Here is a 12,661-nt window from a genome sequence, read left to right as displayed (position 1 = left end):
TTCTAAGGAATATCCTGTTGAGATCAACAAAATAAAATATTGGCATGATCACTTGCAAACTAGTTTAGGAAAAAATGATAATAAGAGTCAGGATCCAAATATCAGGAAATAGAGATAGAAGAAACCTATTAGTTCACCTTATCCATCTACATTGATGCAAAATACAGTTTTTATGTTCTGTTGCAGAGTGATTTCTTTTTTTGGTCAATCCAGTCCAGGTGCTTGAAAACCTGGACCCTCTGGGAGTTACAATGCTACTTCCCCCCCACTTTGTTCTATATTTCATCCTCTTCAGCTCTAATTTTGAGATATAAATGTTGGCCAGACACTGGGATTCAAGTTTGTTTCTAAATCATCTGGATCATTTACATTCCATCTTTGAAAGTAACACAGGAATCGAGGAGTCCGAGCCGCCCGATGGTGAGTGTGACTTGGCTTCTGTGCAGACATAGCTTTTGAATGCTTGGGTCCCTCAGCCAAGTCATGTTTCCCCTGTCCATTTTTAGATATTTAGAATTTGATTTCTGTTGTGCCCACTGCAGGGTGTCACTTTCTCACAGGATGACACTTGGGATCTCCTCCAGGGACTGCTTTGTACTGAAGCATCCCTGCAGCCAGGTGATGATTGTGCCTCTGAAAAGGAGGTTGTGGGAGAACAGGAGTAACCTGTGGGGACCTGCTAGATTTGAAAAGGCCACTCATAAGATGAGGATTTTGTCATGTTGGTGGAAGTTGAAATCCATTGCACATAAGGGGACATTGTATTTAGATCATATTGGAAATGTACAAACAAAAGAAAATACTTCCCCAGGTGTTTACAATATGTTTCTAAGCAGACACATTGGCTTGTGGTGACTGCATTTATTTTTAAGTCTTGGCTTGAGATTAGCAAAGTTTTTCAAGATTTCTTTAGTGGTAATAGTATACATGGATTTTTCATGATATTGGAGGATTTAAGAAATGGAAAAAATTCTGGACTCTTGAACTAGATCAAGGCAACTGACTGCAGTCTAAGGGAAATATTATGATTAAAAACCCTAATAATGTCATTTAAAATTACATCCAACTGCTTCTGAATAAAACTTGAGATCTGACTAATTTTAAAAAGCATTACATAAAATGTAAATGAAATACTTAGGTTTGAGTTATTCAGGTTTCACTTTTTCTTGATTTGGTGGCTTTTTAATTTTGTTTTCTTATGCACCTCTACCATTCTGTAGTGTGAACTTGTGTGGTATTAGTGGCAATAAGTCTTCTACTGCAGTCTTGAACTTGCTCAAGGGGTTTTGGTGAGTTAATTTGGGACTAACTCTGGTGCTAGTCAGGTGCCATCTTCTTGCCACCAGGGAAAGCAAGAGGCCAGTCAGTGCCAGAGGACTGTGCCAGTGCCATGTGACATGGGTGCCCATCAAGTAGCACCCATTCAGCACATCCCAACCACATAGGACTGAGGTGGCAACACACAGCCTTGTGTCTGCACAGCCCAGCCAGGTTTCTGCAGAGTCCCACTTAATATCATGGGGCTCCAGGTGGCAACAAAGCTCTGTGCAAGGATGCCCATTGTGTGGCTGCTGCAGGCTTTTTGATACTACTGAGTGTGTCCCTTTCAGAGATGTCTGAAAGACGTAGCTGCAGTTGTGGAAAAAATGCAAGTCTACAAAATGAGCCAAAAATCTGTCCGTAAATAAAAACATAAAACTTGGCATTTATGTAAATCACTTACTACTGAATTAAAGCTTGGGATCTGACTCATTTTAATAAAGATCTGGAGTTTGAAGGCAAATGCTTATCTGTAGAGAAAACAAAGTCTTGTTTCCTCACTTTCCTGAGTGAAATCCATTCACACAGCATAGTTCAGTTCATGTTTCCAAAGCACTTGGAGATCATGAGATAACCCTCTTGACCTGAAGAAGAGAGAGTGTCAAGGAAAAAAGCCGTAGTTAATGACCTGGGTCAGCTAATTACAACAAGGTTTGCTGTTCACTGATCACTCTTTGACCTCCATTATCCTTCTTAAGAGTTCTTTGGATCTTTAGCAATATCTCTTTCTTGCTCTACAGGCTGCATCTAGACCCATCCTCAACTACTGGTCACTGCAGGTTTTGCATCTCCACCCTGGTGCCTTGTCCCTGCAGCTACTTTCAGAAATGGTTCATGGGGAGACAGGGAGGGGGTTAGTATGTACAGCAAAACAACAAGAGAGGGATTTGTGACATAGAACAGAGGCTCCACCTATCCCTCTGTCCTAGATCTTAAACTGGAGTGGGAGTGTATAATTGGGGAGTAGGTGTTGTGGCCAAAGGAGGAGGCAGCTGTGTGAACTGAGCATCTCATTCTGAAAAGAGGATGAAGTCAGAACAAACTCCATGGTGACAGATGGCCTATGTCAGAAACCAGATGGCCCACTGAGTCCTACCACTCCTCTCATGAAATAGCAAGCAGGGGAGAAGCCCACAGTGTAGCCCAAAATGTGGTTGCCCTCTTGTGTGAGTTTTATACATGGTGTTCCACTTAGAATCCCAGTCTGTGATGCCTGATTCATACACCAGCAAGGGGTGCTTGCTGGAAGGGTTGCAGATCTGAGCCCCATCTTACACAAACACATCTCTATGTGGCTCATCAGTTAACAGGTCTCAATGGCTTTCAGGCCAGGCTACCTTACAGGCTGTGCAGATCTACTTTATCAGATGTTAACACACAGTTCAGGTCTTATCTAATTAATTGTATCTGTAGATGAGCACCACAGCTGCTTCAGGGTGTAGTGAGCAAATGACTGCTTGTTTACAAACGTGTGCAGTCTCTGTTACCTTAACCAGCCTTTCTTCCCCTCAGTGCTCCACCATGGAGCTGAGAGCTGTAATCAGGAGGCTGCTCTGAGCCCAAAGGAGGCAATGTGCCTGCACCCTGCTCCAGGCACCCCTGCACTGACTCCTTACCCTTCCAATTTGTCATGTGTGGAATTATTATAATATCAAAATTAACAAATGTGTTTTGCAACTCCTATTATGTCTGAATTTGTGATGTCTTGCCTCTTCATATCTTGGATGTAGTAAGAACCATCCAAGACTTGGAAAACTTAAAACACAAACTGAGAATGACGTGAAGAAAAGCAGATTTATAGCTAAAATGTCCCACAAATCCAAACCCCATCTGGTTGGTGTGCTGTCCTGGGAACGGATTTCAAAGTGGTTCTGAAATGCTAATCTTGTACTGAAGTTCTGACCTACTGTTGTAAGTTTATTAAGAGATGTTTTGTACATATGTGGACACATGAAAACTTGCTGGGAGGGATTTGTACATGGAGCTTGTATTTTTTTAATTAAAAGCTTAAGGTTCTGTTGGTCATTAGGGCAATATACTATCCCAGTATAGAAGTATGTGCACCTTCTAACAGTGCATTAAGTGATGCCAGTAACTTGTCAGCAATTTAAAGACAATACAGTACAGACTAAATGGTTTTGGCTGGCACTTAGATTAAATGGAGAGGTTTCCTCTTTCTCATTAAATCCGGCACAGTAATGATAGTGATTAAAAACACTAAAGCTTGAAAGAGTTGCTAGCTTTTTTTTCAGGAGAGGCTGAATTTGAGAGGAAGCTAGGGACCAGAATTCTTGTGTTGAATCTGTTGGACCATGGAAATGTGTGCCAAGGGCATCCTTCTTGTCTAGGGGCACTGAGTTCAGTGTGCATCTTCTGAATCTCTCATCTCAGACACTGAGCGCATTTGAAACACAAAACCATTATTTCTGATACATCTGTATTAAATGTGCAAAAATCAAACGTTCACATTTAAAACATTTGCAGGTCTGGTTTAGTAATCGTCGTGCCAGATGGAGGAAACAGGCAGGAGCCAACCAGCTGATGGCTTTCAACCATCTGATCCCTGGAGGGTTCCCCCCCAGTGCCATGCCGACTCTGCCCACGTACCAGCTCTCTGAGCCCTCCTACCAACCCACCTCCATACCGCAAGGTACAGTAGCCCACAGGTACTTGGTTAAACTAGTGTTACTGGGGGGTTTCCTGTGCTCATCCATTCTAGAAATATTTTATTTTCTAACGTGTTGGCTAATTTAGGGTCTGACTCATAGAGGACCCTGCAAGCCTGCTTATTTTAAGCACGTAAGGACTCAGATCTGTGTTGCTCCAAGAAAGGGGTGGTTCCATGTGAAGGGTGCTCTCCAGAGAAACAATCACCTTCTGCCCAGCAGACATGCAGCTTTGGTAAAGTGATGGACACTCATCCCTGTCACTCCACTGGCCTGCTTTGCTGGAAGTGTGATGCAGAAGGAGATGGGTGCACTCTTTGTTGTGACTATCAGCGATGGAATATTGGAACTTCTGTAAATACTCTGAATATTTATCTGATGGTGAAAAAAACCAGCTATTCAGACCACCTTGTCTCACATCAGGCAGTAGCCAATCTCAGTAGGGTAAAAATTTTTCTTAATGTTGTCAGAAATTCTGTGAACTTTGATGGGTTTTGGTGGGAGAGAACAGACACTCAAATCTAGGCTTTGTTATATTTTACTATTAAATAAAAATTTTATGAGTGAGATTTTATAAAATAAGTTATGTGCTCTTATTGCTTCCTCCTTGAGATTTGGATCCTAACTCTTGGTGGAAGTTCTAATTGAGGGAGTTTTTCAAAGCCCAGGGCTTCTCCCATCCACAAACCATGGTGGGATTTCTGAGCTGTGACCAGGAGGGGAAAGACAGTCTTATAAGTAAATAAATATTTTCCTTTATTTTTATATATAGACATATATAAAAAATACTGCTGACAATATGTGCTCACTAAGGGTTGTCTGAAAACCACATGTCTGTTGTTATGATATTTACAGTCAGTTTCAAAATTTTTTGTGTAAACTCAAAGGCTGGTTAAATATACAGCGATATTATAGATTTACTTTTCTTCTGAACCAGTATTTAGATGCAGGTTCTGATGCAGTTCTCTTAAACTGAACTTCACATAATGAACTTATTATGCCAGAAGTAAAGGAGGAAAACATATCAACATGTTTCTTCTGCTTCCAGCCGTGTCTGATCCAAGCAGTACCGTCCATAGACCTCAGCCTCTCCCTCCAAGCACTGTACACCAAAGCAGCCTCCCTTCCAACCCAGAGAGCAGCTCTGCCTATTGCCTGCCCAGCACCAGGCATGGATTTTCCAGCTATACAGACAGCTTTGTGCCTCCGTCCGGGCCCTCCAATCCCATGAACCCTGCCATTGGCAATGGCCTCTCACCTCAGGTCAGTCCTGTGTTTTCAGACAGAGGATTTGCTGTATACCAGAACCAAAGAGTCTATTCCCTCAGGCCACAGTATAATGAATTGCCAAATTTAAACCATAATGTATTCTTTATATAAGCCACATGATTTCAGTTTGCTAGTTTCCTTTTTTTTTTCTTTAAATTTTTTTCCTCCTACTGGCTGAATGAAGAGTCATAGCTTATATTTAATTTCAACAGATTTATAATGGAATCATGCAGGCTTCATGTTTGCATTCAGTTTTCAAGCATTTGTAATGTTGTAATGCACTGTTCTTCTCCTGAAGATCCATGGCTAGGTACAGAAAACAGAGCTTGTATTTTTTCTGTGAATAAAATATCTCATAAAAATAACCTCATCAAGATTTTACCAAGTGGTCCAGGAAAATTATGGGCAAGTTGTACGAGGAGAGTTCCAAGGACTGAGAAATGTGTATTGAGATGAGCTATAATCAAGTTATAAATACATAAATTAGGAGTATTACTGCTCTTTGGCAATATATAAATGCATGAATACCATAATTGTTTTTCTAATTTGCGTGAGCTCTTTTAAGGAAATCAGGTTAATAAATTGCCTCGATAATTGAGTGTCAAAAGATTGGTTAAATTTTCCTACACACGGCATCTGTCTGAAGCTGACATTATTAGTTAAAGCTTGAATAGATGGTAGTTTATTTTATTAGCAAGAGCTTTGCTCAGGTGCTTGGAAAGTGATGTCCACTAAATTCTGAGGAGTCACAAAGAGGATGCAATCTATAATTACAATCAGGAATCTCTTCAGGGCTGAAAGTGAGAGTTTTAACAGCTTTATCTGCTTTCTACCCTTTTTTCCTCCCAGTGGTTAGAAAAACAGAGAGAAGCTCAGAATGACACAAATGAAAAGTGAAAAGACAATTATACTCAATTACACACTAATCACTGACTATCACCACTGCCTAAGCAGGGAGAGGGCATTCTAATAGGCAGAAAATGAGATTTTAATGGCACAAAGGGTGGCCAAAATAACGACTCGTATATCTTTGCCTCCTTCGTTTTCTTCAACTTGTGGTTTGCATCTCGGGAGTGCAGTTCCTGGTTCCTGTGCAACGGTGATAACTCTGTGCAGCTGAAAAGTTCAAAGGCACTGGAGTTGAAAAGAATGAATAACAAAGGCAATGAAATAAACATTTTTGCCCAAAGGCAAAAGTTCATAAACCCTTTTTTGTAACGGTAAATGTAATTAAGATTCACAGATTCCTATGGCATAGAGTGGGGTACAAAACTTTATGCTTGAAACCTCAGGAAAAAAATACCAACAGAAAAACAAACGGATGTACTTCCAACAAGACTTGAATAGATTTTGAAAGAATTGATTTCTAAATGCAAACTTCAACAAAATCCAAGACATTATAGTAGTTGTTTCTCTTTTTTTCTTTCTAATGGCTAGTTTCATAGTGTGCAAGGCTTCCACATTTTTGACATAATTATCTATCTGGATTTCAATGTTAATACATAAAAAGTAGTTGTTAGTGTCAGTTTAAATGTGTTTTGGTTCTGCCTATGGAAAATGTGATCTTTTTTTTTCCCCTTTCACAAAGCTTTTATTGTCTGTGACACAGAAGTGGAGCACAACAGTAAAGAAATCTTGTGATGGCTGGGCAAAATGGGACAAAAATGTGAGGGCAGGTCTCCTCCTGCCAAGGTCTTGCTGATTTGAGGTTTGATGTAATCAAAAGGAGATTCTGTGCTTTTTTACACCCAACCCTGTCTTTACACTAGGGGAGACCTCTGTTGTTTGTTTGTTTGTTTGTTTGTTTGTTTTCCTTAGACTTCTGAAACCTTTTTCTAACCCAGAATTTAGCACTTCTGGCTGCTTAGGGGGATGCTGGTCCCTCTAAAGCTGACATTGTGCTTTCATTGCTCAGTGTATAGAGGAGATTACTTATATCCATTTAGATTTGGAACAATTTCTTGGCAACTAAATGATTACCTTAAACAGAAGTTAAAAATCTTCCCATCAAACAAACAAATGAAAAATCCAGACCTAAATTCATGTAGCATTACCAACAACTCCTCTGTATCCGTTTTGGTGCCTAAACAATGACTTGTAGACATGCATAAAATGTAGAGATGTATAAAGTGACACACTGACACACTCAGACTTTGTGTTTATATAGTGCAGTAATACAGCCTCAAACATGTAAATTATGTGCAACAAATTGTGGGACTGTAGCAAACCAGTGAAACTCTTGATGCCCAAAGGGTCTCAGCTGCTGGCCACAATGCTGGTGTGTGAAATGTCCCTTAGTTGTGGGGTGTGTCACCCTCTCCATGCTTCCTCAGGGCTCTTCCTGAGGTGCTGAAAGAGAGGCTGAGGTAAGGTAAAGCTGAAAGGCAGCTCTGCATTTGGAGTTTCATGAAAAAGGGAAACAGGAGTTTTCCTGCTGAGTGGGCATGTTGCACTGCCCTGCCTGTGTGCCTGGAATTTAGATGAGAAAGAAAGAGGGTCCATTTATAGCCAGTGCATTTTTGACCACAATAAATCTGGGTGTGTGAGCAATTAACATAATGTTTCCACCCATCCATGTGTCTCTTGCAGGCAAGTGCTCCTGACAAACTGAGTCTAAAGCTGAATTTGTGGTGACTGTAGCAGGGAGGGGGAAGGGGGGCTTTGTCTGAAGCCCAGATAATATTTTGTGATTAAAAAAAAAAAAAACTACAAAAAAACCGACCCTTAGACCCTTAGGACATACAGAACAAAATATAGTACTAAGATATATGGGTTTATATTCTTAGCAAACTTATACCTCTTTCTCCTCTTTGTTGTTGACTTATTACAAATGAGGTTCTGACACAAAGGTGCCAGGGAAGCATTATTTTCCATGTAGAATGATTCCATTCTAACATTTTTCTTGAATGTGATGGACAAATATGGTGTTTAAGGCAAGCACTGGTGAAGGTAGAAGACAAGCAGAGACACCTAGGGTGATGTAATTTTATTTTTATTGTGTTTGCCTTGAATTTTGGGGTGAGAGGGGATTGCATTTCTTAGTTCTAGGAGGCAGAGTGCTCCATTACATACCTGTCTTGCAAGCTGGGTGTTGAAAAGTTGTTGATCTTGTTTAAAAATATAAGAGAACAGAAAGAGTTCCACCTTGTTTATTACTTTTTAACATCAAGACAAGATTGGCAGATATCCCTCAGGTGATTAATGTCCTTGCTCATCTGGTTTATTCATTACTAGCTGGATGTAGTGAGAGAACCTCTGTCTTGCAGGCATGCAATGAGTTGACTTTTGCTGGAAAAAGTCAGGGATTAATGTCTTGGGGAGCTGGCAGCCTGGAGTGTTTGTATTTCATGAAAAAGCAACTCAGCTGTAAGCATGCCATCTCAGCCAGGGCTCTTTAAATATAATGTCAGAAAAGAGATTATTAGTGTGTAATATATGTAAATTGCATATTTTTATGTTTTCTATGCCTATTATGCAGCTTCTTGCCTGTCATGCATACATTTATGGGAATATTGTATTTCCTTTTCAAATTAGGTTTTAGTTGCTCAGTGAATTTTCTTTTGACAAATGGTTTTAAACTCAGAATTATGAGGGGATAGCATATCTGGACATTAATGTATGTATACAGGACTTAGGCATGCTTTTGGATTGGCATGGCACTTTATGATTAGTGGCCATTGCTGGCTTTTTGCTGTGAAGCAGAACAGTGGCTGCAGAAACACTTGTCTCACAACTGCAGGTGTATGGTCTTAGTAAAGGGCAGATTGTTTCAAAGACAGGATATCAGTATTTTGAAGTGCTTCATTTAAGATAAGGAAAAAAGGCTTTTCCGGTGTACATTGGCATCCCCTGACCTCCTCATGTGCTTTTTATTAGTGTCAGAGCTGCAGTTTGCCCTACACCAGCTCAGGCAGTTGGCTGTTTGGAGAGTGCTGTTCTGGCTGCTGGGGTTCAGGTGGAGCAGCAATACCGTGCTTGGATTGCTGCCCATGAGACCGTGTGCTTCCTGTACTTAACCTGTCCGATATTTAACCTGTAGGATATTTAACCTGTAGGATAATCCAGGCTTAAACAGCACTTCAGTTTTAAGATTTTACTGGGAGAAGAACAAATGTGTGTAACTTGTCTCCTTCTAGGCATAATTTTTTTTCCTCCTTGCCCTCTAGAAAACTTCTCAGATCTACTCTTTCCTCTTCCTTGCCTTCTCCCTGCATAATTGAATCAAACCCTTAGCTTTAAAGGCTGCAGTTTTAAAATGGGAAGTGGATTGAATATTGAATGGGCTGTGTAGGAGATCATAACAGTCTTTAACAAAGTTTGCAGTTTCATGCCATTACCTGGAGCTCAGGAATAATCTTGATAAGAAAATCCCAAACTTTTCTGTGAACAGTAGTAAAGATGCAAGCTGTTTCAAGGTTTCTTTCTTCTACTGTCAAAACATTTCACTGCCTAAGTTTAAGAGTTAGCCTGTAAGTCCTTTTGGTGAGCTAGATCTTAGGCAATGGGTTTCTCTTAAGTCTTTGAGAGCACTTGGTTTTCATTAACCTGGCGTATGGAACCGATGGCCGCTGTCGAATCAGTTAGATATGTTCATGTTGTCTTGTTAACTCTGTTTTTGAGGGAGGCACAGGAACCAGGGCTGAAAATTTTTATTCCCTCATTAAGAGGGACAAGAGCAGTGAGTAAAAGCAGCTATTAATTCATTATATTTTTCCCTATACCTTCTGTTGGATTACCTTGAACTGGGTACCCACAGAAACATTTCATTTGGGTTCAAGTCCCAGAGCAATGAGAAGCTCATGATCTTTGGCACAATGCACTTGGCCTTGAGAGCTCTTTGCTTAATGACCCAAGAACATGAGACAGGGCATGGGTTTCTTTGTGACTAAGAAAATTAATTCACATGATATAATCTTCATGAACACAAGTTTTTGTTCCTTTTTTAAATTTAAAAACAGAAGTTTGGACAATGGGGTTGATTATTTTTTGTTTCTGTGAGTAAAATAGATGAGATTCAATAGTTTTGTAGTTGTTACTGTGTAAAAATGTATTATTTAGTTTGTAAATACATTTATATTTTATATAAAATATTTTATATTTTATACATTATATATTATTTTTATGCATTTATAGGTAATATAACATATGTACTAAATAAATTAATGTAGCAGAAAACATAAACAGGTGACTGTATGTTTATGAATTTCCACCTTAACTTTTCTCTTTAGGTTTGCTTTGCTTGCAGCCATAACAAATCCATACAACCCAATTGTGGAGGGAAGGTGTGTGAGAGCTGAGCTAGTGACAGCTGGGCTGGTGTTCATAATGGCCAGAATCCTTCTTTTGTGTTTGGGGCTGAATAGAAGGTGGGAGGAGGAGAGTTCACAGGCAATGAGCAACATAATACCAAATTTTGGCTTGATATGGGTTCTTTTGAGTAATATTGCCATAGCTGAGCATTTAAAGTTATGAGACTCCAGTTTCTGAGGCTGCCTGAAAAAGTTGTTATATGTTTAACTGCATAGATATGCTTATATATTCATAAATTATATGTTCATATTTGAGCTTTGTTTTACTTTTTCAGTCATCTTTGGTTGCTTTCCATACCAAGGTCTCACTAATTAGCTGATCTTAGAATTATTTTGGTGACGTTGCCAAGTTCTGTGACTCTGTGATACAGCACTTTAAAAAAGACATGAGTTTTGTGACAGACTGTAATAATGTTTTGAAAACTGGTAATTCTCTATAGGTAAAAATGTATTTAATGATAGAATCAACTTATCCTCCTAATTATCCTAACGGTGCACCAGTGCACCTTGTCTAATTCCAGTGTAGGTACCTAGTGGTATGAAATTATTTGATATGAGTATGCAGAGGGTCAGATCATCAAGGTCCAAAGTCAGCACATTTGCTCTTATTTTCATCAACCAAGTATGTGGTTGCCAGCTCTTGCCATTTGGCAAAACATTCCTTCCTGTCAGGTTCCTTGTATTCAATATAAATATTAATATATACATATATATATAATGTATCAGCAACATGGTTCTAGGATCATATAGATATGGATCTATATTGTTAATTAACCTTAATCCTCCAAAATCTCTCATTAGAGTGCATGATAACAGTCCTCTTTGTATTCCTTCTTGTGCAATATTTCGTTTTCTGAGAGATTTCTCTGCAGTGAACAGTTAACAGCAGGTAATGCCATTCATCTCGGAAGGAGTTTGAAATTTTCAGTGTTAGTGATGAATGAGGGTATCTGACCCACATCTGTTTTACATTAGAATGGAACATTGCCCTGACATCGTTAGGAGCATTTGTCAAGATTCCCTGGACAGAGCTTCTGTAAATTACATGCTGCAAATGTGTCAGGGTCAGATAAGAGGATATCATTAACTGCGCTAAAGTTTACTCATGGTTCTGTCAGTTCAACTTAATATGTTAACTGCCAACCCTTTTCCTTGAGCTGTTTCATTAAATCTTTCATTCACAGGAGGGGAAAAATAGTATCACTGTACCCAAAAAAATATTGCACATGTTCTTTTCTCATAAATCATATTAATTGCAGGCATGGTCACAAAGCATATTAAACACAAGCATGCGTAAATGAATTAAAACATATGAGAATTTTATTGTGCCTATGGAGGGTCCTACATCCTCAAATACCAACCATGTTAACAGCCAGAATGTTTCATTTCAATAAAAGAAGTTTTTTTTTTTTTTTTGTTTAATGGCCTTTATTTTGGTGATAATAGAAGTGTTTTCCAACAGCTGATAATAGACCAGACATTGTGTTCATGCCTTTAAGGCTTTCGTCACTCGAGTTCTCTTTCTTGATCATATCCTCTGCTGGTGATTCTGTGCTGACTCCACCAGCCAGGGATTTGTCCTAATGAATATTTTGGAATGCTTCAGATGTGTTCTCTAAAAACTTTTCTGTAGACTTTGGTTGTTATAGCCCACTGTGGTCCGTTTACTTATTCCTAATTTTACATTTGTTTTCTAATAGAATGATTTTATCCAATTATATATTTACTTTATTGTATAAGCACAAAGGCTGTGCATCAATATTCCTGTGTGTTTTGTAAAAGGTGAGAAGAAAAATATGTAATATTAAAATACTTAAATCTGATTTCCCCCCCACATTTATAGGAGTTCTACTCTAAAATTGATGGTATAGTTCTTGTATTACTTTAATGTGATGTTAGCTCAGCCCTTGGATTCTGGGTCAGTGAGGCTGATAATTACTAATATAGCTTTCCCAAAGTAATTTAGATATTTTCCAGTAATTTGGATGGTATAGAAATTGAAATTTATTTTCTACCTTAATTATTATAAAGCAATCATATCTGTTGACTTCCTTAGAACTATATTGCTTCATACCCACAGAAGATCTGAGCTGTAAA

At 39.0% G+C, this 12,661-nt stretch overlaps 1 protein-coding gene across 2 annotated transcripts in view; it reads left to right on the top strand.

Annotated features, from left to right (window-relative positions):
- Positions 1 to 12,661, top strand: part of LOC117001096 (paired box protein Pax-3) — a 78,545-nt gene that overhangs the window by 60,341 nt on the left and 5,543 nt on the right. For both annotated transcript variants that reach the window (XM_033069272.1, XM_033069271.1), the window contains exons 7-8: positions 3,805 to 3,970; positions 5,035 to 5,249. In XM_033069272.1, coding sequence (XP_032925163.1) covers positions 3,805 to 3,970; positions 5,035 to 5,249 — 381 coding nt within the window. The remainder of the gene's footprint in view (positions 1 to 3,804; positions 3,971 to 5,034; positions 5,250 to 12,661) is intronic.

This window comes from Catharus ustulatus, chromosome 10 (genome assembly GCF_009819885.2).
Source record: "Catharus ustulatus isolate bCatUst1 chromosome 10, bCatUst1.pri.v2, whole genome shotgun sequence".
Lineage (NCBI taxonomy): Eukaryota > Metazoa > Chordata > Aves > Passeriformes > Turdidae > Catharus > Catharus ustulatus.
This window is presented reverse-complemented; position numbering and strand designations above follow the sequence as displayed.